Source organism: Anomaloglossus baeobatrachus, chromosome 4, assembly GCF_048569485.1.
Source record: "Anomaloglossus baeobatrachus isolate aAnoBae1 chromosome 4, aAnoBae1.hap1, whole genome shotgun sequence".
In the NCBI taxonomy this organism is placed as follows: domain Eukaryota; kingdom Metazoa; phylum Chordata; class Amphibia; order Anura; family Aromobatidae; genus Anomaloglossus; species Anomaloglossus baeobatrachus.
This window is the reverse complement of record NC_134356.1, coordinates 86,670,283-86,694,775: the sequence shown is the minus strand read 5'-3', so window position 1 is coordinate 86,694,775 and position 24,493 is coordinate 86,670,283. Positions and strand designations below refer to the sequence as shown.

At 44.2% G+C, this 24,493-nt stretch overlaps 1 protein-coding gene across 2 annotated transcripts in view; it reads left to right on the top strand.

Moving 5' to 3' along the window:
* LOC142301242 (F-box/LRR-repeat protein 21-like) overlaps positions 1-24,493 on the top strand; it is a 45,347-nt gene that overhangs the window by 10,221 nt on the left and 10,633 nt on the right. Inside the window, exons 2-5 of one of the 2 annotated variants that reach the window (XM_075342269.1) lie at positions 1,768-1,814; positions 11,691-11,786; positions 21,030-21,405; positions 23,953-24,075. In XM_075342269.1, coding sequence (XP_075198384.1) covers positions 11,725-11,786; positions 21,030-21,405; positions 23,953-24,075 — 561 coding nt within the window. In that variant the 5' untranslated portion in view covers positions 1,768-1,814; positions 11,691-11,724. The remainder of the gene's footprint in view (positions 1-1,767; positions 1,815-11,690; positions 11,787-21,029; positions 21,406-23,952; positions 24,076-24,493) is intronic. The other variant, XM_075342270.1, reaches the window with a different exon arrangement.

Here is a 24,493-nt window from a genome sequence, read left to right as displayed (position 1 = left end):
GCGGTGGCGGTGCCTCTGTTGTACGGGTTGGGCTGTTGCCTTCAATCGGGACTTGGTTGTTGGGGGAATCTACGTCCCCTTCACTGACGGATTCGGCAAATTTGGCGACTCCTAGCCTTGCCGGGGTCCGAGAGGCCCCTGCCCTGGTGCTGACTGTCCTTCGGAACACTGCTCCAGACCACCGGGCACACAGCCAACGGGGTCCTTCCAGGAACTTCCAATCCAAACGGTCCCCCTCCAGACAGTCACCGCCGTCGCTGACCTTGCTGTTCTGGCCCTACACAAAGCTGGGCTCTCAGGCTTTGCACACTCTCTGCTCTGTCACCACTTCTTGCTTTCCTCCTTTTTCACTTTTCTTTCCTTCACTTTCACTTCTCTGTTGTTTACTCTAGCCCTCAGCTAGACTTCACTCTTGCCCTGCCTGGGCTAAACTTGTTTACACAAGCTCGCCCTGAGCTCAACTGCCTGGTACTTCCTGCCTCCAGAGCTGTGATCTCCTTGGTGGGCGTAGCCAACCGCCTGGCCCACCCCCTGGTGTGAATCATCAGCCTCTGGAGGAAGGCAACAAGGATTTTTGGTTCAGCTTAGGTGTGCCTACCTGGGATGTAGGGTGTGGTGGTGTTGTGACCTGTGACCCCTGGCTTGCCCAGGGCGACACAGTGTCGTCTGGGGCAGATGGTAGCGCAGCTCGGTTGGTGCAGCTCTCCACAGGTAGTGCTCAGTCCCCAGGGATGTTGGGAGTCGTAGTTTCCTGCTGCCGTGCAGCTAAGGCGAGGATCGGGTGCGGGAAGGATTGGATAATACAGGGGGTGCAGTCAAAGTTCTTTACTCACTGAAGTATCACCGCCTCTTGAGTGCAGAGCTCCGCTGTCATGGGCTCCAGCCGATCCTGGATAGTTCGGAGGCCAAGGCCGGTGCTTCTCCCTGTGTGTCCTTCCTTTTGGTGTCCCTCCACCCCAGCGCCTGGCTAGTAGAATGGGTCACGGGTGCATGTTGCACTCTCCATGAGCCCTGGGATCCCTCTTTCTATCTGGGAACCTGGGTCGAGCGCTCCAGCTCCAGACCACGAGTCCCTGGCTTTTCTGAGTCCTCTTCCAGTCCGTGTCCGTTGACTTCTCTCCTTCTTCTCTCCTCCTTAGTGTGTGTGTCACCAAACTCCCCTGAAGGTGCCCTGCCCCCGGCTAGCTGGACTAGTGGACAGGAGGTCCCATACCTCGTGATGGCCACCCCCAGCACCCTACCCTAATCAAGTCCCTGTGGGAGGGCGACTGACTGTGTGTTGTATGGATTGTGGTGTTTACCGGCAATGACCTCCTCCGTACCCGGGATGAATACCGCACCTCAGCCAAGTTGCAGTACCCTGTGGCGACTGAAGCCTCAGGGGTGCCACAATATGGCAAGGCTCATTAATGGATTATTAATTCCAAAAGGTGGCACCAGAGTTCAAGTCCTCTTCCTATCTGAATAGGCAATTTGCATATTAGATTTTACCCATTAATTGAGAGTGAAAGATCAGTCCAGGAGGGGAAAGAAGATTTGTCTGATAAGATTTATTATTAATCTGCTTATTTCCATATGTGCTATCCATTTATGAAATAAAAATTACGATGGTTAGTCTTTAAGTTCTACTGCTGATAATCATAATATGTACCAGTAATGACAAATATACACGATGTGGCGTAATGTAGATTTTTCAAGAATTTTGATTTTTGGGGGAATTGTACATATTGATGCAATGTCCAATTGTTGTGCAATTTTATCTTCCAGAATCCACCGGAGATCTCTTACAGAAAGAGTTAGGACTTGGCTTACCGGTAAGTGTCTATAAATCCTGTAGTGAGGTATACAGCTGACTCTGGGCTATATTTGCTTTGGCTTCTTTTTCAAAGCTTATGACTTTGTTGTAGAATGTAACTTTGAGTTTGTTCATGAAAATAACTTTCAATGTTATTTGTGTTTTGTGTTTTTTTCATGTTCCGGTTAGTTTTACTGGATTTATATACCGTACTGTTGGCACCATCTTATTTATTAATCTATACTTATAAAGCACCATCATATTTCACAGCGTTGTACAGACATCGTCATTACTGTTCTCATGGGAGCTCTCAATATAAACCCCCTATTAGTATGTTTTTGGACTGTAGCAGGAAACCAGAAAATCCAGAGGAAACCCAAACACACAAGGAGAACATACAAACTCCTTGCAGATGTTGTCCTTGATGACATTTGTACCCAGGACCCAAGCGTTAACCTCTGAGCCAACATGCAAATGTGATTGCTAAGGTCCTGTTCACACTGTTTCTGCAGTGGATTAGGGGTTTTCCAATGAATCCCCCTAAAATGCACAGTTTATTTATACCCTATTCATGTCATTGCTGTCTATGGCCTCTTCATGGTTATATCTGAATCCCAGTTTTAGAGAAAATCATCTGCAACTCTTGAAATACAGTGTAAAAAGGGTCAAAGTCTTCAATGTTTGTAGCTTTGTCCTGTAGCTTGGATAATGTGGTGTTGAGCAGAGATTGTCATCACCCTGTCATGAGTGTGGCACGGATGGATGTAATATCAAAACATTATGGAATCAGAAGGTCACTGTGCATCGTGGATCGCAGATCCGCTTTGGTGCCTAGTCGCCATTTACCTTGCGTTGGAGCATATTTAATTCCAATCGCCAATGAAGGGTTAAGGTTCCTTTCTATCCTGCAGTGATTTTATCAGATAGTTGTAACCTCAGCTACAGCCAATCCCTTTGCTATAAATATTCGCTCCTTACTCCTCAGATTCCACAGTGGCTATTAGCCAAGGCCACATTAGGGGTTACAATGGTTAGGTGGGGATGGTAGCTAAAGATTTTTACTTTAACAGTTATTATGCATGGACCCAAAGTGGAAAATTAATGAAAAAACAAATTGTACTCCTGGACCGACGCTGCTTCACTGCCCTGGCAACAATTCTCCCCTCACCAGTCTCCTGGCATAAACAATGTCACGTTACGGCTCGAGCTGCTGTGACGGTTGCATATTTCATCTGAACAGGAAAGTCCTGTTTAGATAGAATGTGAAGGCTGCAGCCATGAAGTGACATTGTTTAGTCCGGGAGACACAGTGGCCAGTGAAGGGGATCATCGTCAGTCTGGGAAGTCAGTACCATTGTATACAATTATAGCTCCCAACCGTGGGTTCCATATGAAATAACTTAAAATAGGGTAAAACTCCATTAATAATGCACATCTATTGCATCTTAGCTACTAAGCACTTTTGGGGTGTTGTTTTTTCCTCGGCTGCCATAGTAAAGCATTGGACCGTCATGATCGAAGTGCGAGGGCAGACAGAAGGCGTATAACCCCCGTTTCATGAAAATTGTGCACCCTGGAAATGATAAAGTTAAAGTTCTATCTCTGCAGACAAGTAGGCCTGTTATTAGGATTGCTACAATCATTATTAGGGTAAGTTCACACAGTGCGTTTTTTGCGGCGTTTTTCGGGTGCGTTTTTGGCCTCAAAACTGCATGACTTTGATTCCCCAGCAAAGTCTATGAGTTTTCATTTTTGCTGTCTGCACACAACTTTTTTTTTTAAGCTGCGTTTTTGAGCTTAAAAAAAAATGGACATGTCAATTCTTTCCTGCGTTTTTCTGCGTTTTCCCCCCATGCAATGCATTGGAAAACCGCAGAAAACCGCAGAGATCAAAAACGCAGCAAAACGCACCAAATCACGGTAAATACGCATGCGTTTTTTGCCGTGTTTTTTTTTTTACGCAGGTGCGTTTTTGTGCGTTTTTAGCGGCCAAGACCGCACAAAAACACAGCGTCAAAAAAACTCAGCGTGTGCACATAGCCTTATGCTGTTTTAACTCCTCCTTTGCCAAAGCATCCAGTTTATATGGAACAGGGCCCCTTCAAAGACAATCATCTTAGATGCCACAGTGGCTACCAACCATGGCATCTAAAGCCCCCATAACCCTAGATGGGTGTCGGCCGAAAAGAGGTTCAGCAGATCATTTAGGTCGACCATTTAGCCAGCAGCTATTTTAGCCAGGTCTCTATGAAAGAGTTGGTAGCTTATCTCTATGAGAACAATTGGATTGGCAGTCCAAAATCAATCAATTGTCTGAGGCCTCATTCTGCCATTTGCACATATGACCTTAGCTGTACTTCTGCACCGGGATCACCACATGTGGAGCTGAGCTCCCTCAACACAGCGGCTGATTATATTGGCTGCATCTAATTTCCAGCCATGGCTATTAACCATTTAGATGATGCTCTCAGTCTTTCACAGTGTTATTTAAGTTAAGTCACAGGCCCATGCCGGCTCTCATCGGCACGCTATGATGCAATCATGTGGCGCCAATGAGTTAAAGTAACAGCCATTGGTCTGCTGAGGATCCTTTTCATCACCGTCTTGGTCCTTTTCTGAAGCTAAGCTGTGGGCTGAGCTTTAAAGGAGACTGTAATTTTCACTATATACTTCAGCCTTGTGGTACTGTAATGTATAGTAGAAGTGATTATCCTTTGAAAAGTAAACAGCTCATGTAATTAATGACAATTGATAAAATCTTCAAATAGCAATAAGAAAAGTTTACAATAGCGGTAGCCAATCTCAGAGTTCAGTGCAGCCAATCTCAGAGCTCAGGGCATCGAATCTCAGAGCTCAGTGCAGCCAATCTCAGAGCTCAGTGCAGCCAATCTCAGAGCTCATTGACAGTCAGTCTCAAAGCTCAGGGCATCCAATCTCAGAGCTCATTGACAGTCAGTCTCAAAGCTCAGGGCATCCAATCTCAGAGCTCATTGACAGTCAGTCTCAAAGCTCAGGGCATCCAATCTCAGAGCTCATTGACAGTCAGTCTCAAAGCTCAGGGCATCCAATCTCAGAGCTCATTGACAGTCAGTCTCAGAGCTCAGCGGCAGCCAATCTCAAAGCTCGGAGACAGATAATCTCAGAGCCTTGCGACAGCCAGTTTTGCGACTGCAGCAGCCAGTCTCAAAGCTCAGCGGCAGCCAGTCTCAGAGCTCTGCGGCAGCCAGTTTCAGAGCTCAGGGGCAGCCAATCTCATAGCTCAGGGGCAGCCAGTCTCAGAACTCAGGGGAAGCCACTCTCAGAGCTCAGGGGCACCTGATCTCAGAGCTTAGCAGCAGCCAAACTCAGAGCTCAGCGGCAGCCAATCTCAGAGCTCAGGGACACACAATCTCAGAGCCTAGCGGCAGTCAGTAGCAGTGCTCTACTGCAGCTGATCTCAGAGATCAGTGGCAGCCAGTCTCAGCGCTCAGCAGGAGCTATTCTGACAGCTCATTGGCAGCCAAGCTCAGAGCTCATTGGTAGCCAAGCTCAGAGCTCATTGGTAGCCAAGCTCAGAGCTCATTGGCAGCCAAGCTCAGAGCTCATTGGCAGCCAAGCTCAGAGCTCATTGGTAGCCAAGCTCAGAGCTCATTGGTAGCCAAGCTCAGAGCTCATTGGCAGCCAAGCTCAGAGCTCATTGGCAGCCAATCTCAGAGCTCATTGGCAGCCAATCTCAGAGCTCATTGGCAGCCAAGCTCAGAGCAGCGGCGCTGAGAGGGATAGATAGATGGATAGATAGATAGATACCATAAATAGATAGATACTGTAGATGGATAGATAGATAGATACCATAAATAGATAGATACTGTAGATGGATAGATAGATAGATAGATAGATAGATAGATAGATACCATAAATAGATAGATACTGTAGATGGATAGATAGATAGATAGATAGATAGATAGATAGATACCATAAATAGATAGATACTGTAGATGGATAGATAGATAGAGAGTTAGATAGATACCATAGATAGAGAGATAGATGGATAGGTAGATAGATAGATAGATAGATGGCTAGATAGAGGGATAGATAGATAGACAGACGGACAGACGGAAGGACGGACGGATGGATGGATAGATGGATAGATAGATGGATAGATAGATGAATGGATGGATGGATGGATGGATAGATAGACAGAAGGATAGATAGAGGGATAGATAGATGGATAGATAGATGTATATATAGATAGATAGATAGAGGGTTAGATAGAGGGATAGATAGATGGATAGATAGATAGATAGATAGATAGATAGATAGGTACTGTAGATAGATAGAAGGATAGATAGATAGATAGATAGATGCGATAGATAAAGGAATATCATAGATAGATATAATAGATGGATAATTTGAAGTTAAACATGGCAGTTCCTTACCATCCCCAATAATCCGGGGCCCCATACACACAAAAAAATCATGAGAACCGATCAATATCGACATAAGTGCTTATTTAAGTAGCCACTGCATAGTTCGTATATTTCATGTAACAGACCACTAGCATTTTTTTTAGATCACAGTAGATTAATGTTTGACATGATGAGGGTTTTATGTAATAAGTCATGTTATTATCAGCCCATATGATTTAGCACAAAAAACAAAACGAATAGCAGACATTAGTCATCAGATTTAATCCACGGCTTGTTCTGTCATGCAGGGTATTAATGAGAGTGACGAGGGTCTTCTTCATCCTCTCTGCATCATGAGCAAGTGAAATTTTACCTGCCAAGTCCTGTGCTTGGTAATTAGGTCGAGGTCGTGATTCATTTTTGAACGTCTGCCACTCCTTAGCATGATTTTTTATAGACACACAATGCCAACTCTAATTGGGGCACTCATTTAGAAAAGCTTTTTTGGATTAATAATGTAATTTTCGGGGATGAAAATAGCTCGGAGTCCTAATTCTGCACGCACCTGCAATTGCCTTTTTTATTATAGTGTTATTTTGTACTGAGCCTTTGACTTCATTTAAAAATAGAAAGCGACGACGTAATCGAAATACAGATATTTCTTATGTACGGTTGACTGGCCACAACAACTATGTAATATTTTATGTTTTTCTTATTAAAGGGGACACTGTTCTTTCTTTAATTAATGTGGGCAAGAATATTTTTTTCTTTAAAAATTTCCACTGTTTTTCTTCGTTGTTCTTTTGACAGTGAGCAAAGGTGCATAACCTCTTAAAGGGAATCTGTCACCAGGTTTTTGCTACCTCATCTGAGAGCAGCATAATGTAGGCAACGAGATCCTGAATCCAACGATGTATCACTTAGATTACTGGGTGCAGCCGTTCTGACACAATCAGAATTTTTAGATGCAGCCATGTAGCAGAGCTGAGAGAGCCCTGTCCACCTACACCAGGCTCTATCTGGATATTGAACATTGCCAGTGAGGTGTCAATCAGAGGAGGGGGCGTGATGGAGTGCCGTGTGCGTGACACTGTAGTGCAGGCAATGATAAGTTCTGCTGCTTAACAAATATAGCAAATAAAAAACAGATCGGACCTTGACAAGACAGGCATCCCTGAATTCTAGCTGTTAATCCTTGCAGTATACTCTCTTCAGCTTACATAGCAAAAACCTGCTGACAGATTCCATTTTAGATACTTATCTCCAAAAGTAAAGGTGACTTTAAATTCAGTGTTTGGATAAAGTTACGGACGCTGACATGCGCCTAAATTACGTGAAAGGCACTATCAGTCTGTGATCCTTATGTCACCATCTGGAAAGACCCTGTGAGAAAAAAATGCTCAAAATACTAATTTACACAGAAAAAAGGATTTGACATTAAGTATTGAAATAATTTTTAAGTGGTTCTTTTAACTATAAACCTCTTCCTGTCATATGACCTAGTATTACATTTATACGTCGGTCGCTATCTTTGAAGCAGGCTCAAAAGCCGAGCCTGCATTATTCCCAGCAGATAATGGTTGCATTTTTCAGCCATCATCTGCCTCTAACAGCAGAGAGTGTAGCTCTGTTCACTGTTGTTAACGCCTTCAATATGGCTGTGATATTTACAGAGCTCAATTTGAGGGGGGCACTGCTCAATGTGTCCATCAGCCGCCGCAGCCTGCCATAATGATGCTCCTATGAAGACCAGACTGTGGCTGACGTTCATATGAGACAGTGATGTTTACTATGTACAGTAAAATAACGTTAAAAGTAAAAAAAAAATGTAAAAATTTGAATCCCGCTTCCCCCCCCTTTAAATGACAGAAGTAAAATAAACTTTTTTCGCATCTCTGTCTGTATGTTCAATCTGGTTAAATGTCGGCGTTGACTGACATCCAGCTTAGCACTGATGCACTGCAGTCAGTCGGTGCCAGGACATGGTTAAAGCCACCGCCCACTATGTACTAAACTGACCTGACTGAAGCCGCACCAGCCACAACTTTATGACTGAAATCCAGAGGCTGCTGGGAGGAATAAAGTTCATTTCCTCTCAGTAGCCGGGCACAGCTTTAGAATGTTATTAGCCTGCAGATTAACGCCATATATGCAGATCAATAACGTTTTTTTTCATGACATGTTTACGGTAATTTAAAGTTTTCCAAATATTTTTCCCTGATTCATCATTTCATTTGCAAATTTACAACAATTTTGTCACAATGATACTTAAGTAAGATCAAGAGTAATCATATGTGCGCCAGGTATTTAAGTGAAATTTTGCAAAAAGGGCGGCTTTTTGAGCTACAATTTGCATAAAAAGTTAAAGGCAAAATTAAAAACAATTTTTGGCTTTGTGCAAAATGTATGAACCATGTGCACCGTCTTGAGCAATTTGGCGCAGAAAACAGCAACGAATACTATAAGACAAAAAATAAATATAACTTAAGAAAAAATAAATAATAAATTCAGGTCAGTATCTCAGGTTTTTTAGATCCCTATTCACCATGTAACATATTTTATTTTATTTTTTTTTTGTTTTTAAAGTTGCAGAAAATTATTCAAAATGGCCCATGTAGTTCATGAATTTTGATCAAAATGTAGTGTATCACAAAAGTGAGTACACCCCTCACATTTTTAAATTTATTTTATTATATATTTTCATGGGAAAACACTGAGATATGGCACTGATACAATGCAAAGTAGTCAGTGTACAGCTTGTATAATAACAGTGTAAATTTGGAGTGTCATCTAAATAAATCAGTACACAGCCACTAATGTCTAATCTGCTGGCAACAAAAGTGAGCACACCCCTAAATGAGAATAGCCAATTTGTGCCCAAAGTATCAATATTTTGTGTGGCCACCATTATTTTCAAGCACTGACTTAACTCTCTTTGGTATGGAGTTCACTAGAGCTTCATAGGACCCACTGGAATCCTCTTCCACTTCTCCATGATGACATCATGGAGCTGGTGGATGTTAGAGACCTTGTACTCTTCCACCTTCCGTTTGAGGATGCCCCACAGATGCTGAATAGGGTTTAGATCTGGAGACATGCTTCACCAGTCCAGTACCCTTACTCTCAGTTTCTTTAGCAAGCCAGTTGTAGTCTTGGAGGTGTGTTTGGGGTCATTATCATGTTGGGATACTGCAATGTGCTGCGGACCAGTTTCCGAAAGGGAGGAGGTTACGCTCAGTATGTCACAGTACAAGTTGGCATTCAATGAACCTGTAGCTTCCCACAGCCAGCAACAGTCATGCAGCCCCAAACCACGACATTCCCACCATTCTTCTTGACTGTAGGCAAGACATACTCATCTTTGCACTCTTCACCTTGTTGCCGCCACACACGCTTGACACCATCTGAACCAAGTAAGTTTATCTTGGTCTCATCAGACCACAGAAACTAAGTATAGACACAAGGCACTCCCAAAGTTCTTGATGCTGTGATTTTATTTATCAGTGGATGTGCATAAATAACGTTTTCGGTCACAGAAGACCTTCATCAGTTGCACATGGGGAAACTGGATGGTGCTCGTGTCACAGCGCGGAATCCACCGCTGCATTATATTCAAGTCATCAGACCACAGGACATGGTTCCAGCAATCCATGTCTTTAGTCTACTTGTCTTCATTAAAATGTTTGCTTTCTTTGGCATCATCTTTAGAAGAGGCTTCCTTCTGGGACAACAGCTATACAGACCAATTTGATGCAGTGTGTGGTGTATGGTCTGAGAATGACAGGCTGACCTCCCACCTCTTTAACCTCTGCAGCAATGCTGACAGCACTCATACGTATATTTTCATAAGACAACTTCTGGATATGATGCTGAGCATGTGCACTCAACTTCTTTAGTCGACCATGGAGGGGTCTGATCTGAGGAGAACCTGTCTTCTGAAACTGCTGTATGGTCTTGGCCACCATGCTGCAGCTCAGTGTCAGAGTGTTTGCAATCTTCTTACAGCCTAGGTCATCTTTATGTAAAGCAACAATTCATTTTTCAGATCCTCAGAGAATTATTTGCCATGAGGTGCCATGTTGAACTTCTATTGACTAATATGAGAGTGTGTGAGCGATAACACTAAATTTAACACATCTGCTCCCTATTCACACCTGAGACCTTGTAACACTAATGAGTCACATGATATCAGGGAGAGAAATTGGCTAATTGGGCACAATTTGGCCATTTTCACTTAGGGGTGTACTAATTTTTCTTACCAGCAGTTTAGAGATTAATAGCTGTGTGTACACTGTTATACAAGTTGTACACTGACTACTTTACATTGTATCAAAATGTCATATTTTAGTGTTGTCTCATGAAACCATATAATTAAAGGGAAACTGTCACAAGGTTTTTTCCCTATAAGCTGCAGCCACCACCAGTGAGCCCTTATATACAGCATTCCTGTATATAAGAGCCCAGGCCGTTCTGTTTAACGTAAAAAAAAGACCTTTAGGGGGCGGTTGGGTCCAATGGGTGTGGCTGCAGAGCAAAGTACTGTAGTGCGTAGGAGCGAGGAAAGGTCAAAGACCGCCCACGCCTGTGCACTACAATACTTTGATCTGCCCTCAGCAGAGGTGGTGCCTATGTTTCTATTATTCTTTTCCTCTGATTGTTTCACTCCTGGTTTTGGCTACAAATAATGAGGTAAAAAACATGGCCTAAGATGCAAATAAATGGCCATAATACCAACTAAAAACCTCAGATTTTTTTGTACAGGATACAGCCAGACCCCTTTTTGTTAGGCCTTGCATATTAGAGTTGCTGTCCCTGTATGATGCACAGATGGAGTATGGCTTGGCAGCCCGCCTGATCTAATAGTATGGGTGTCACCTAATAGGCTGCGGGCTTGTGACTGTGCATCTGCATGTGTGAACAGCGCTCTATGCAAGCCATCAGTGTGCAGTTTTACCATCCAGCAATCGCCCCCTCCATATTTTGGAAGTGTGTGTGTGATTTGCTCTTCCTGCACCTGTGATGCCTCCACCTAGTGGGGGCTTAGCTGTATCCTGCTGGAGTAGTAGGTTTTGGCCTAGGTAATGTACAACTGCAGCCCATCTTGGCTGTAAGTAATGATATTTATTTCTCTTTTTTGTTGCTTTTTTCTAAGATGCAAATCAAAAAACACCAAAAATGAGAATAAAACAAGCACAAATATAATAAGGAACAGGACCCTTGGTTTTAAAAATCTTTTAATGAATATCATTTCAGAGTCGCTCCTCGTGGTTTCCACACATACAATATATTGTAACAATAAAATGATCCTTTTTGTGGTTGAAAATGTTTTCACTTTTTTATTCTACTTTTGTTGTAATCTTTTTGCATGTTTGAATTGTCTCCTCCTTACTATTCATGGACATTCTTGTGCATTTAATAGTGTGGTTTGTGGCCTCTGTTAAATGTCAGTGTCTTGTCCCCGTCTTAATATATTCTGATTGACTTGTTTTTGTGGTATTCTGCTGAGGTAGGAGGTCACAGTGGACGGACGCTGGTGAATGCCCCATGGCAGCGGCTACCTCAGCTCATTCATCAAGTACAAGCTATAACTTGGAAGCATTTTTTAGGTAAGAAATTTGTTTCCCATTTCGGAAATGCACTTCTTACTCTAGGAAAACAGGAGGAGATGTGACTACAAGGTGTGTCACTTGCTTTATTGTAGTTTACAATGAACTACAGCAGATAGTTGGTTGAGGTCTTTTTGTTGTTTCTTTTTATAATTTATCAATATATGAAAGTTAACACTTTGGTGCTGGATAGCTTCTTATCCCTTGAACTATGTCTACAAATTTCTGAATAGACGGAGTTATTGTATTTTTCGGATTATTGGAAGCACTTTTTCTCCAACCAAAATTGGGGGGAAAATGGGGGTTCATCTTATAATCTAAATATAGTGGTGGTGGAGCGGGGTCATAGGAAGCCGGTGGCGGCGGCACGAGTTGGGCGATGCCACGCGCTCTGGGCAGGAGGAGGGGGTGTATTATCGACACAAGGCAGGTGCCATTAATTTCCAGGCGACTTCAGGAGAATGGCGCCGGAGGTGGCGCATGCGCAGATTGAGAACTCGAAGATCTGAGATCTCAATCTGCGCATTTGCCATCTCTGGCATCATTTTCCTGAAGTCATTTGCTGGGAGATTAATTGCGCCTGCCTCACGCCGCCAGTGCACACCCTCGTCCCAGTCCAGGGGCCGTAGCATCATCCCAATTGTGCCACCACTGGCTTCCTGGCAAAACAAGAAAAAGAAGGTAGGTAAGGAGCACTCTACTCACAAAAATTGACAAAAATATATAAAGTTTATTGAATTGTGCAAGACACCTATCCAGCAGACCTCACAACAAAAATATGCACCAGAACACATGTAAGAGTTCATACAGAATATTGTTAATGAATATACCTAAATAACAATGATGGTACAAAGCCTGAAAGTGAATCAAGAAATAACAAAATGAAAACCAACTCAATAACAGGAAGGCACATAGGAAAATTCACCTTAAGTGGGCTTATGCGGATATCAGCATGCCAGCAGATATGCAGCCATATAATAATAAGGGGCCAATAAAAACCCACCCAATGCATGTCGCTCACTAGCCGAGCTTCATCAGGGAAGAGAGGGCTTGCTATGAGCACGCTCCACCGCCACGCCCACCAATAAGCTACATTTGGCTTATATGATGGACCCTTATTTTTACATAATTTTTTTTCCTATTTTTTCCTCTAAATTTGGGGTGCGTCTTATAGTCCAGTGCGTCTTATAATCCGAATAATACGGTAATTGTCAAAAGCTATGCTGACTTCAGAAAAACTATGCACAGCACTAGAGGAGCTGAGCCTCTTCTAATGTGGGTGGTATTTACTGTAAACAGTCCAAAGTTTATTATTACTACTGCTCTAGATTTATGCAGTAATTTGGATTTTTGCAAACAGCGCCACCACAGCTATATATATATATATATATATATATATATATATATATATATATATCTATATAAATATAAATATATATCTATACAGTGTGTCCATCCATATCCTGTACACCACCATTAATTTGAGAATGGCGGCAGGTATAGGAATAGAAGTAGTGTCTAGGTATAGTAAAGTAGCCATGCGCTACGCAATGAAACCACCTATAGTGCCGCCTGGTGGAAAACAACGGAGTTAGCATTTTTATCTCAAAAACGGGATGAGATAGAGATCAATTCAATACGAATCGACACCTTGCATACAGAAATGCTATGATATGAAACCCATGACCCCTCCAAAACATTGAATGCTGGTCACGCATATGGCGCTCATTTAACTTTGATGCTCAAAGTGGCCACCATCAGCTGCAATGCACATCTGGACTCTGGACAGCATACTGTATCTTGCTGCATGTTGTGCAATATGGTAGGTGACACGTTTGCACACGCATATGTCATACGTCATCGTAGGTCCTGCAATGTTGGTGGAGGGGTCGCATACACCTGCTGTTTGATGTGACCTCACAGAAAGAAGTCCAATGGGGTCAGGTCAGGTGAGCGTGGAGGCCACTCCACGCAGCCACCATACCCAATGACTTGTAGGAAAGTCTCCATGAGGTATCGCTTCATGTCCGCAGCCTTGTGAGTTTTACACGTTCTAATCATAGCATTTCTGTATGTAGGGTGTCGATTCATATTGAATTGATGATGCCCTACAATTTTTTAATTCACTTTTTTTCTATATCTCGTTCCGTTTTTGAGATAAAAATGCTAACTCCGTTGTTTTCCACCAGGAGGCGCTATTGGTGGTTTCATTGCGTAGCACATGGCTACTTTACTATACCTAGACACCACTTCTATGCCTATAGCTGCCGCCGTTCTCAAGTTAATGGCGGTGGACAGGATATGGGTGGACACACTATATATAATTTTTTATGAGATAAATTAGCACCGAAATTTAGAGCTAAAAATGTAATGAGGGTAAAAAGTGAAGTTAAAGGGGCATTTCCATCTCCAAGATCCTATCCCAATATGTAGTAGGTGTAATAATAATATTAGCAAATGCCTCCACTTAGAAATGTAGTATAGTTCTCCTGATATAGCCATGTCTCCTACCCCACGTGCAGGGCATTGCAGCAGCTTAGGTATTCATAGTTATGACCACTCATGGTGACATTTAGTTAGCTGTTAGTGGTTGTAACCATGGACACGTAAGCTACTGTAATGCCCAGCACATGAGGTAAGTGACATAGCTAATCAGGAGGACTATACTACATTTCTAATTGGAGGTATTTACTAATATTATTACACCGACTAAATATTGGAATAGGATGTTCGAGCTGGGGATTCCCCTTTAAAGGACTTTTCCACTCTAAGAGAAGTGGACCATAAACATTCTTATATGCATACATAAACAAACAAGGTGGATACTGCCGCTGTTCGGGTCTCGGTGCTTTGGCTGCAAGGGTGACGTCACATTGATGGCATTCACTGACCTCAGTGACTCATGTCATGTACTTAAAGGGGTACTCCCATCTCCAAGATACTTTTCCAATATGTAAGAGATGTAATAATAATAGCAAATACCTCGAATTAGAAATGTAGTATAGTTCTCCTGATATAGCCATGTCTATTACCTTATGTGCAGGGCATTGCAGCTTAAGTATCCATGGTTACGACTACGAGCAACTACCTGTCACTATATGAGTGGTCGTAACCATGGATACCTAAGCTGCAAAGCCCTGTGTGACGCCCTTGTAAAACCAGGTAGTCACCCATTAGGCCCCGCATAACACCATCCCTCACCTAGGTTACATACAGTCGACCTGAAACCCTAGTCACCCCCCTCAGGGCAAGACAGGCACACCAGTGGGCGGGACCAGGCGGTTAGGGAACGCCCACCTAGGGGTCTAGACAGCCCGAGGTGGGAAAACAAACAGATACGTCAAGAGTTCAAGTTGAAAGGAGTGGAGGCTGGGGCTAGGTTTAGCTCCGGCGGAGGAGAAGCTCAAGTTGAACGGTGCCAAGGTTGGAGCCCTGGTACCTTGGCTAGGTGGCAGATGGTGGTCCCCGTTGGCAGGCGATGGGAAGACGTCAGCCGGAGATCCGAGGTGGACCGAGACAGGGTTGGAGCCCACCAGTACCGACACCAGAGACCCGACCTGGAAACCGTGCACAGAGGGGGTACTCGGACCCTGAAGCCAGGACCGGAACCAATGGCCTAGCTAATCAACCGATTGAGGGCAGGATTTAAGGTCCTGTCCCAACCAAAGTCCCGAAAAGTAGACAACCACCCACAGAGAGGGATAGGGCTACCGCCAGGACCTGTAGATCCCACGGGTCAGCGTCAGACGGGCACGGCTCCTCAGGTACACAAAAAGCCGGAAGCGGACTCTTGTGTTCCATACCAAGAAGTCTAAACAAACAACAGAACTAGTGCAGGGCAACCATCCCTACCCACTGAGGGGTTAACATCCAGCTGCTACTACATCTTCCCCGGGTGTCCCACAACAGCAGCGGTGGTGTCCCACTTCACCACACACCACGGGTGGCGTCACAAACTGAATGCGGCCAAGCCCGTACAACTACGTCCCCCTTTTCATTTGGCATGTCAGCGTGACCCCCGGGTCCGGAGAATCCCTCGAGCCACACAGCGGGTCCGGATCCGAGCAGCCCAGCTGCTACAGGCATGGGGGCGGCACACCTGCACATGAGGTAAGAGACATAGCTTATCAGGAAAACTATACATTTTTAATTGGAGATATTTGCTAGTATTATTATTACACCTACTAGATATTGGAAAAGGATCTTGGAGATGGGAATACCCCTTTAAGCTGTGCTGCTAAGTGGAGTGATTGGCTACATCGGTGATGCGAGCTATGAACATGCCATCACCCTTATAGCCAATACACCAGGCCTAGACAGCGGCACTGGACCCGGGGAAGTTGAGTACTTCTTGTTATGTTAGATATGTTAAATCATTTGGCGTCTACTTTCTTTAAAGTGGAAAGTCCCTTTAAGAAAGCAGTAAATGAAATCTTGTAAATCTTACGACATTCCAGATGGTTTCTTTTTGTTCATTTTTTATTCTTGCAGCCAGATGTCACTGTAAAGTCTGTTGAAATATAAAACACATTAATGAAGTTTTCTAAAAGAAAAACTGTGCTTGTTGCCTCCAACAACCAATCACAGTGCAGCTTTCATTTTATATTCTGCTTTTGAAAAATAGAAGCTGTGCTGTAATTGGCTGCTTTGGGAGGCAAAGAATAATTTTAGATAATTTTCATAAATCTGGTTTATTATGTTTTGATTTGTAGTGATTTTGTGACTTTTTTAGGTGTGATGTTTTTTATAGCATTTTCCCAATAGGAAAATTTACAGGAAAAATGCATGTCAAAATCAAAGCAAAAAAAACCCATTGTGACCAAAAAATAACCTTAATGGGGTTCCACTACTCGGGGACAACTCATTCTCAATCCGCATATTTCCCGTTTTAAAAATAATAAAACTTACGCTCACCTCCGGGGGCATTGTTTTCCCAGTGGTTGCTTCATTCTCCTTGCTTTCGTACAAATCACTTGCAGTATATCACAAAAGTGAGTACACCCCTCACACTTTTGAAAATATTTTATTATATATTTTCATGGGACAACACTGAAGATCTGACACTTTGATATAATATAAAGTAGTCAGTACAATGTAAATTTGATGTACCCTCTAAATAACTCAACACACAGCCATTAATGTCTAAACCGCTGGCAACAAAAGTGACTACACCCCTAGGGGAAAATGGCCAACTTATGCCCAATTAGATATTTTCACTCCTTGGTGTCATGTGACTCATTTGTGTTACAAGGTCTCAGGTGTGAATGGGGAGCAGGTCTATTAAATTTGGTATTATCTGTCACACACTCTCTCATACTGGTCACTGGAAGTTCAACATGGCACCTTATGGTAAAGCATTCTCTGAGGATCTAAAGAAAAAGGAATTGTTGCGCTACATAAAGATGGCCTAGGCTATAAGAAGATTGCCAAATACCTGACACTGAGCTGCAGCATGAAGGCCAAGACCATACAAGACAAAACGGCTTTAACTCAGAACAGGCCTCTCTATGGTTGACCAAACAGGTTCAGTGCATGTGCTTGGCATAATATCCAGAGGTCGTCTTTTTAAAATATAGTGTTGCCAGTATTGCTACAGAGAAGAAAAGGGGTGGGGGGGGTCTGCCTGTCAATGCTCAGATCATACGCTGCAGACTGCATGAAACTGGTCAGCATGGATATCTTTCCAGAAGGAAGCCTCTTGTAAAGACAATGCACAAGAAAGCCCCCAAACAGTGGTGGGAGTGTCATGGTTTGGGGCTACATGAGTGCTGCCATCTGTGTGGAGCTACAGTTCATTGAAGGAACCATAAATGCCAACATGTACTGTGACATACTGAAGCAGAGGATAACCCCTTCACTTCAGAAACTGGGCCGCAGGGCAGTTTACAACATAACAACCCCAAACACACCTCCAAGACAACCACTACCTTGCTAAAGAAACTAAGGGTAAAGGTTCTGGACAGGCCAAGCGTCTCCAGACCTAAACCCTATTGAACATCTGTGAGGCATTCCCAAACAGAAGATGGAGGACATACTGAGCGTAACCTCCTCCGTTTGGAAACTGGGCCGCAGCACATTGCAGTATTCCAATATAATAATGACCCCAAACACACCTCCAAGACTATCACTACCTTGCTAAAGAAACTAAGGGTAAAGGTTCTGGACTGGCCAAGCGTCTCCAGATCTAAACCCTATTGAACATCTGTGAGGCATTCCCAAACACAAGATGGAGGAGCACAAGGTCTCTATCATCCACCAGCTTTGTGATATCGTCATGGAGGATGGAGGATTCCATCGGCTCCTGTGAAGCTCTAGTGAACTCCATACCCAAGAGAGATAAGGCAGAGCTTGAAAATAATGGTGGCCACATAAAATATTGACACTTTGGGCACAATTTGGCCATTATCACTTAGGGATGTACTTACTATTGTTGCCAGAGGTTTATTAATGGCTGTGTGTTGTGTGTTGAGTGTTGCGTTATCTAGAGGATACAAAAAATTGTATCAAATTGTCACCTCTTCAGTGTTGTCCAATGAAAAGATATAATAAAATATTTACAAAAATGTGGGGGTGTACTCACTTTTGTGATTATACTGTTCATCGGCAGAAAGTGAGCGTTGCTGCTCTCTTTTTTCGGATGTATGTGATATCTGCAAAGGTGGGGTTAGTGAAGTGGCCACTGATCGGCTGAAAGGATCGCATGACGCCACACTGGTATGTGATCCCAGGAAAGTGAGTTCCGATACTACGGGAAAGACGCTCACTCTCCAGGGATCGGCGTATTGCGCGGCCAGAGTAGCTTTAGTCATCACTGAATCCATAGTGAGTGGTGGCTGTAACCACATCCACGGCAGTGATGGTCAGCCAGCTCAGCATTAAAGCCGGCTGTCAGTCAGTGCCAGGACCATGGATACAGCCACCGCTCACTATGCAATGAGCGTTGATTGAAGCCATGACGGCCGCACCCCTATGACTGAAAGCCAAAGCCTACCCAGAGAATAAAGGTCATTTGGCAGTGGGGCTCTCAGTGCAAGCGCCAGGCAACTTCAGAGTGCTATTAACCTGCAGATTAACCCCGTATCTGCAGGTTAATAGCATTTTTTTAGATTACAAATTCCCATTAATGTTTTCGTTTTGGGGTAAATACAACATTTGATTGTTTCTTCTTGAACTTTTTGTAAAAGTTGTGGTAAAACAAAAAAAACAATTCTGGCGTTTAGATTTGTTTCTCTTTACCGATTGGGTTATTTTTAGATTTTGAGATTTTTCTTTTTTTTAAAGTTTATTTTGTAGTCCCCTTAGAGGACTTGTATCTGTGATCGTTTGATTGTCTCCTAAGCCTGCATCATACACGGGGCTCCGACATAGGACGGATCAATTTGTCCAATGTTGGGATGGGGATGAAGGCTTATTACCGTGCAAGTTATCGCCTATTCACAGGATAGGTGATAACTTGCTTATCGCTGGGGTTCTGACCGCTGGGATCACCAGCAATCCCAAGAAAACAGAACAGCTACTTTCGAATGGAACGGTGGATACCACTGCCCATTTCATTGTTCTTAGGACTGATGCAATTGGGTAAGACCAATACTGGCCGATGAACAGATTATAACTTTCCCAGCTGAGAAAAACCCTTTAATATAAAGATTACATAGGTTCAATAGAAGCTGCCAAGTTCAATTCAATGTAAAGAAGACCAGTAGGAAACTTTTTCCAAAATTTTACATCCTTTACAAATAGTTCTGTGGGTTGAGTTGCTTGATTTCCTCGTATATATCGTGAGAGAGTGGTAGAGCTTAGGTTGTGACCTAACGTCCAGTGGAAGAATAGGTGGGACTGGTGTCCACTGAGACCTGTTCCTGATCTCTGTAAGAGGGTAAGTAGGTACTTTGGGCCTGATTCATCATTTGACTTTATTTTAAGTCATTTTTCACTTTTGACATTTTTTTTTTGTGCCAAATTCATCAAAATGAATCAAAATCCAAACTAATTAAGCCATAAAAGGCAACTAAAGGCTGCTTAACACGCAACGACATCGCTAATGAGATATCGTTGGGGTCACGGAATTTGAGACGCACATCCGGCCTTGTTAGTGACGTCGTTGCGTGTGACAACTACGAGTGACCGCTAACGATCAAAAATACTCACCTAATCGTTGATCGTTGACACGTCGTTCATTTCCCAAATATTGTTGCTGGTGCAGGACGCAGGTTGTTCGTCGTTCCTGAGGCAGCACACATCGCTATGTGTGACACCCCGGGAACGACGAACAACAACGTACCTGCATCCTGCCGGCAACAAGGTGGGCGTGACGTTAATGTGGCTGCTCTCCGCCCCTCCGCTTCTATTGGCGGGCCACTGTGTGACGTCTCTGTGGTGGCGCACAAACCTCCCCCTTAAAAAAGAGGTTGTTCGCCGCCCACAGCGACGTCGCTAGAAAGGTAAGTATGTGTGACGCGTACCAGCGATATTGTTCGCCACGGGCAGCGATTTGCCCGTGACGCACAAATGACGGGGGCGGGTGCTTTCAGTAGCGACATCGTTAGCGATGTCGCTGCATGAAAAGCGGCATAAAGACTTGAAAAAAGGAGCAATTTGATGAATTTGTCACAAATCACAAGGTCACTACTACCACTAGAGGTAGTCACACAAAAAAGGTCTGGAAATGATGAATCGGGCCCTATGTGTCCAGTGTTTGCCTTCGTCAGGACTAGAGATGAGTGGAAAGTGAGGGGAAGCATCTATAGTCCAGTCAGATTAGGTTGGCTTTGTTGGGTGGTTAATGTTGTAGAAAGGAGAATGATGGGTAAAATGATGCCGCTTTTGATAAACATGGGTTTACGTGAGGAGGGGAAGTAAGTGGTCTGTTGTCTAGCATAGAGAAGAGGCATACTCTGGTATCCAGTTATCGGAAGGTAGGTCGGTACCAGATGTCCTAGGGTTCTGAAAGGGAAGGATAGAAAGGTTGAGGAGTAGTTGGCCATGGTGGGCAGTTCACCTGGTATATAGAGTAGGGTCAGTAGAGTAGTTGGGCACCTGGACTCCAGAACTGATAGCCAGGTGGATCTACCACTAGGTATGCTTTCACACATAGCATGGAAAACTGGAAGTCGGCTTGATTTTTTTCCACTGATGATAGTAGGATTAATGGTGAAATACTGCGTACGTAAAATCATATGAGCATTTTACATCTGCTTACATGTTCCTCATTTTAACTTTTATCACATTTTTTTTTCTCTCCAGAATGAAACGAGGTAGACTGACTGTAACTATTGACAGCCAAGTTGTTGAAGGACCAAAGCGGTTAAAAAAGCAAAAAACGGACTATCAGTCACCTACACTCCAGAGATCTCAAATGCAGTCCTGCATGCTGGACTGGGGAAGTCTGCCGCACCACGTAGTCCTACACATCTTTCAGTACCTCCCACTTGTTGACAGGGCTCGTGCGTCATCTGTTTGCCGACGTTGGAATGAAGTTTTCCATATTCCCGAACTATGGAGAAAGTTTGAGTTTGAACTAAACCAGCCGGCTACATCATACTTAAAATCTACTCACCCTGACCTCATCCAGCAAATTATTAAAAAACATGCTAACCATCTGCAGTATGTTAGTTTCAAGGTATTGTTCATAAAACTAATAAGCCTTTAAAGGAAATCTGTTAGTAAGTGTTTACTAAACCCATCTGAGGGCATCATGATGTAGGGGCAGAGACCCTGATTCCAGCAATGTGTCACTTACTGGGCTGCTTGTATATTTCGTAAAATCACTGTTTGATCAATAGGATATTATCACTAGAGGACTAAACTGCCATGTAGATCCCAATATTCAAGAGCTCTGTATAACCCCACCCACTCTACTAATTGACAGTTTTCTGTCTATGCACAGTGTACACAGAAAGCTGCCAATCAGTGGTGTGGGTGGGGTTATACAGGGCTCAGCATTCAAAGAACTGGTACATCAGCATCAGATAAATAAGTGATTTTATTGCAGCAATCAGCTCAGTAAGTGATAGATCCCTGGAAGCAATGTCTGTGCCCCTCCATCCTCCAGACAGGGTAGTTAAAACCTGGTGACAGATTCCCTTTAAGAACTGGGCCTTACATAGGGCAGTATAAGCCTGTTACCTTTGACCATGCTTATAGTTTGCTTTTTATACTTAAAATAAACCAACATTCTGTACTGATGTATTTCTCACTATAAATTAATATCTACCAAAGTAATTCTGTATTTTTTTTATATTTAATCCATTGATAAAGCAATATGCATTAAATGGAACCTGCCACCTGATTTGTCCCCTATAAGCTGCAGTCAGCACCAGTGAGCTCTTAAATACAGCATTCTAGAATACTGTATATATGTGTCCCGGCCGATTTGTAGAACGCAAAAAACAGCTTTTATTATACTCAACTGTAGCACGGTCCGGTCTGATGGTCGTCTCTGGTCCGGCATCTCTTATCTTCTTTCAATCGCCATCCTCCTTCCCTACTTCATGAGGATGACGCATCCTACATCCTCCACACACTGTCCTCCTTTGCCCCTCCTGCTCACGCGCATTTCTCTATTCCCTGCTGAGGGCAGAGTAAAGTATTGTAGTGCGAATGTGTAGCACCCAGGGGGCAAGGGGTGTCAGGCATGGGGTCTCATACCTGAGTTACTCGTCACCACGCTGGTGTGATGATCTGGGATGTCGCAGTGCCTTGCCCGGCTTTGTGCCCTGAGGTGTACACAAATAAGGAGGGAAGATGATGGGGGTAGTAGTAGGATGAATGTCGTGACGCCACCTGTGGTATGCAGCCAGGGAATAGCCGCCGCTGCTATCGCTGTCCTCTGGGGCGGATGGTAGTAGCAGCCAGAGATGGTATCATTCCCCACAGGTAGAGCGGGCCCCGGGGAGGATGATCAGAGGAGTAGTGATGGCATTTGGCGCCGAGGCAGCAGTGGCGGTAATAAAGAGTCCGAGTCTTCTGCTGCGGTTCTAAGTGTTTTTACTCACAGTTCGTGCCACTCGCCCGGGTAATACCGATGACCTGCTGTAATGGCCTCTGTCGAGCCCGGATAAGTTTGGAGAAACCACCGGTGTTTGAAAGCAGAAGAAAGTCCTTTTCTAAAGTTGTCCTTCCCGCTGTGAGGCACCTGGGCTGAGCGCTCCGCTCCAAGTCCCAGGTCCTGTGAAGAGAAGAAAGTGGTCGTGTCATGTCCCAGAACTGATGTCCCGGGTAGGCTGACTAGTGATTGTGTGGGTTTGCTCCTTTTCACTAGTGATGTGTCGGTCGCGAACGATCCGACACAAAGATCCAGCTCCCTGCTGTGACTGACAGGAGCCGGATCCCCAGTGAGAGCCACTAAAATCTCTAAACATCTCTTTTCGGCACTGAAACCCCGCCAACCCACAGCTAAACCCCACCCATGCAACATGTAATTGGTCCCTTGTAAGTGGGCGTGGTTTAGCCGTGGGTGGGCGGGGTTTCATCGGTGCTACTATAATCTTAAATATTTTTCACCTGAGGTGAACACATATTTAATAGGGAGCCAAGAACAATCCGAATGAGCCGGCTCTTTTTGGTGAGCAGAGCCATGGGAACCAGATCACCAAAAAGAGCCGGACTACCCATTACTATTTTCTACCACAAGTGGAACCCGCCCCCTCAGGAGGCTGTCCTAGTGACCGGAGCAGTCTCAAGCTATGTGTTGGCCACCCCCTGCCTACCCTAGTCCAGCTCCCCAGAGAGAAAATTCCTGTGCTGTCTGTAATGCGTGAATGTGGAACACCGGTGATGTGGAACACCTCTTTACCCAAGGCGAATACTTCAGGTTAAATGAGCTGCAATACTCTGTGGTGACTGAAGCCTCAGGGGCACCACACATGCGCAGGTATTCTTTGACCTTTCCCCGCGCATGCGCATTACAGTACTTTGCTCTGCCCTCAGTGGTCTGAGGCTCCTAACCCACCCATCAATCAAACGCAGAGGGGCTGGGTGATGTATGAAGGGTCCTAATGAAGTGACATAACAGGAGGTGGTAGCAGCTTAGATCCTGGTCACCTGGCGACGGGTTCCTTTAATAAAGATCACTGGAGTGAATGTGCCAAATTTATTAGGAGGAGCACAGCTTTTTATATTTGCAAATCATAAGTGAAATCTGACTCTTCCTTTTCTTCTTTTTCAGGTTGATAGCTGCACAGAATCGGCAGAAGCCGCCTGCGACATCCTCTCTCAGCTCGTAAACTGTTCCATTAAAACACTTGGATTAATATCAACGGCAAAGCCCAGCTTCATGAATGTTTCCAAGGTAAAAATAACAGCGTTAATAATGGAGTTTCAGTCTGTGCAGATGAGAGTTCTGTGTGTGCAGAGAGAACAATGGTGCTGGCAATGTAACAACAGGGCGTGTGGAAAAACATGGCTCCCAACTACTGGGGGGATGGGGAAGAATAACAGGCATACCTCCCAACTTTTAAAGAAGGAAAAGAGGGACAAAGTTTGCGGCGCACGTTTTAGGCCACGCCCCCTAACCACACCCATTTCACAGTCACGCCCATATCCACTCCCTATCCACACCCATTCAGCATGGACACGCAGGCAGCCGGCGGGCCTCCAGCATGGACACGCAGGCAGCCGGCGGGCCTCCAGCATGGACACGCAGGCAGCCGGCGGGCCTCCAGCATGGACACGCAGGCAGCCGGCGGGCCTCCAGCATGGACACGCAG